Source organism: Athene cunicularia (assembly GCF_003259725.1).
Source record: "Athene cunicularia isolate RWA chromosome 11 unlocalized genomic scaffold, athCun1 chr11_part3, whole genome shotgun sequence".
NCBI classification, from domain to species: Eukaryota; Metazoa; Chordata; class Aves; order Strigiformes; family Strigidae; genus Athene; species Athene cunicularia.
In genome coordinates this window covers 342,088-343,121 of record NW_020799115.1, presented here as the reverse complement: position 1 = coordinate 343,121, position 1,034 = coordinate 342,088, and the positions used below count along the sequence as shown (strand labels likewise).

Below are 1,034 nucleotides of genomic sequence, written 5' to 3'. Positions count from 1 at the left end.
TCTGGTGGGACTCAAAAGGACGGAAGGTCATGTGTGTCTATTTCATTCATATCAATCAGTTCCCTGTAATACACAAATTTCAAGAAAATAATATGTGGACTATCTTGCTTCAGCTTCTGGAGTACAAGCCAGAGCTTTTCATGATTTAATCATAAAATCCAATTATTTCTGTGCAGTTACAGTTTTCTTGCCTATACAATCTCTTTATTTCTGTCATTAAATCTGCTAATGTTTCTGCAAGGAAACTATTCTTCTGAACAAGACCTTTTGGAGAGCATCTTTTATTTCCTGGTTCCTCAGGCAGTAAATGATGGGATTGAAGAGAGGAACAACAACAGCATAGAGAGCAGACACAATTTTGTTTGTGTCATGAACTGGGAATGTTTTGGGCCTCACATAGATGAAAATGCTTGTTGCATAGAAGACAATGACCACTATAAGGTGGGAGGCACAAGTGGAGAAGGCTTTTTGGCAACTTTGTACAGACGAAATGTGAAGGACAGTGAAGATAATATAGGTATAGGATATGATTACTACAGAGAGAGGCATCAGAAGAATAAATAAAGCAGCCACAAAATCCATAAGAACAGCTCTTTCCATATCTGTGCAGGCTAAGTTCAAGAGAGGAGAAACATCACAGAAGAAATGATTGATTACATTGGGTCCACAGTATGTTAGCTGAGAGATAAAAAATATTTTGCATCCAGAAACTAAGAAACCAGTCATCCAAGACCCCATAGTGAGGTAGAAACAGACAGTGTGTCTCATGATATTAGAGTAATGGAAAGGCTTGCAAATGGCAACATAGCGATCATATGCCATGACAGCCAGGAGGAGGCATTCGGTGTTGCCCAGGCTGAGGAAGAAGTACAGCTGTGTCATGCAACCCATGAAGGAGATTTGCTTTGTCTCTGACATGAAGCTCAGCATTGTCTTGGGGAGTGTGACTGTCACATACCAGATCTCCAGGAATGACAAATTAGTCAGAAAGAAATACATAGGGGAGTGGAGGTTATAGTTTGTCCAGACAGTCA

The 1,034-nt window shown here is 40.0% G+C and overlaps 1 protein-coding gene across 1 annotated transcript; it reads right to left on the bottom strand.

Annotated features, from left to right (window-relative positions):
* Positions 1-225: 225 nt before the first annotated feature.
* LOC113484658 (olfactory receptor 226-like) lies at positions 226-1,032 on the bottom strand (the record flags this gene model as incomplete). The annotated part of the gene is made up of 1 exon (XM_026857124.1): positions 226-1,032. A coding segment is annotated over one exon (807 nt), but the record flags the coding sequence as incomplete, so codon positions are not given.
* Between the last annotated feature and the right edge of the window lie 2 nt (positions 1,033-1,034).